The sequence below is a fragment of the Cariama cristata genome, unplaced genomic scaffold (assembly GCF_000690535.1).
Source record: "Cariama cristata isolate BGI_N322 unplaced genomic scaffold, ASM69053v1 scaffold20579, whole genome shotgun sequence".
Classification (NCBI taxonomy): domain Eukaryota; kingdom Metazoa; phylum Chordata; class Aves; order Cariamiformes; family Cariamidae; genus Cariama; species Cariama cristata.
In genome coordinates this window covers 22,209-23,229 of record NW_009637746.1, presented here as the reverse complement: position 1 = coordinate 23,229, position 1,021 = coordinate 22,209, and the positions used below count along the sequence as shown (strand labels likewise).

The following is a 1,021-nucleotide window of genomic DNA, read 5'->3' as shown; positions in this document are numbered from 1 at the left end:
CCAGCAAGTTGCTCTGCCAGGAGAGATGAGCTCCATTCCACCCAGAAACAGAGCGAGCAGGGACAGGGTGGCCAGAGCGGTGTCTGAGAGCAGTTTGAGGAATGAGAGGGGGCCACAGGGGTGTCTGTGTGGGGAAAAGCAGCCCCCTCTCCTCTTTTGCCAGTGTGGGTTGACTCGGTCCCTTCTGCAGGATGGCACTTGTCACCACGTGGCCCATTCCCGGGCGCTTCGTCTCTTTGCTCCCCGCGGAGCTGCTACATGGGACCCCTCCCACCAGCATAGTCGTGGTACGGGCTTGTCCGGGCCTTGGGCCGAGGGATGGAGAAATCATTTTGGGGTTCGATGGTCTGAAAAGGAAGCACAAAATTCTTTACAGTTCAAAACTGGACAGAAGTAACAGAATAGGGCTTATTAAAAAAAAAAAAAAAAAAAAAAAAAGAGAGAGAGGAGGGAGAAACAGAGCTGAGGGTTTCCTGAGAGTGTGATCAGTGGGGCTGTGGAAGAGGACCCCTGTGGAGAGGAATTGTGCTCAAGGAGAGGACTTTTTATGTGATGTCAAATCCAGAAGTATTGAAAACCACAACCTCAGACGTTGCCTGGGGCCCCTCTTGCCTCCCCGTGTCCCTGGACACGTCGCAGCTCGTCGCCCCCCCGGCACGGCATCGCCCGGCTCCGTCCGAAGCACCCACAGAGCCCGCTCCCGTCCGTCTGGCCTTGCCCCTTCTCCTTCCCTTCCCTTCAGCACCCGAACAATAACCCACACGTGGTGAAACGGGGCTGGGGGGACGTGAACTTACCTTCATCTGAAAGTGAGAAGAGTACGGGGAGTAGCGGAGGTCTCCTGCGTCTCCTGAGTCACGAGACAAGAGGGGGGAAAGTCAGTGAACGAGCGTTATACGGCAGTTTGGGAATACCACACCAAGGGGGGCTCAAAGGGGCTGCGGCTACCTTAGCAGCTGCTTTTGGAGTGATCAAACGATGCAACGTGCAGGCAGGAATGGGTTAAAATCCATAGGTGGGT

The 1,021-nt window shown here is 55.6% G+C and overlaps 1 protein-coding gene across 1 annotated transcript in view; it reads right to left on the bottom strand.

The window, feature by feature from the left end:
- Positions 1-254: 254 nt before the first annotated feature.
- GPRC5A (G protein-coupled receptor, class C, group 5, member A) overlaps positions 255-1,021 on the bottom strand; it is a 2,505-nt gene continuing 1,738 nt past the window's right edge. Inside the window, exons 2-3 of the mRNA XM_009708466.1 lie at positions 798-841; positions 255-347 (exon numbers count right to left, since the gene is read on the bottom strand). Of these exons, the coding sequence (XP_009706768.1) occupies positions 255-347; positions 798-841 (137 nt within the window). The remainder of the gene's footprint in view (positions 348-797; positions 842-1,021) is intronic.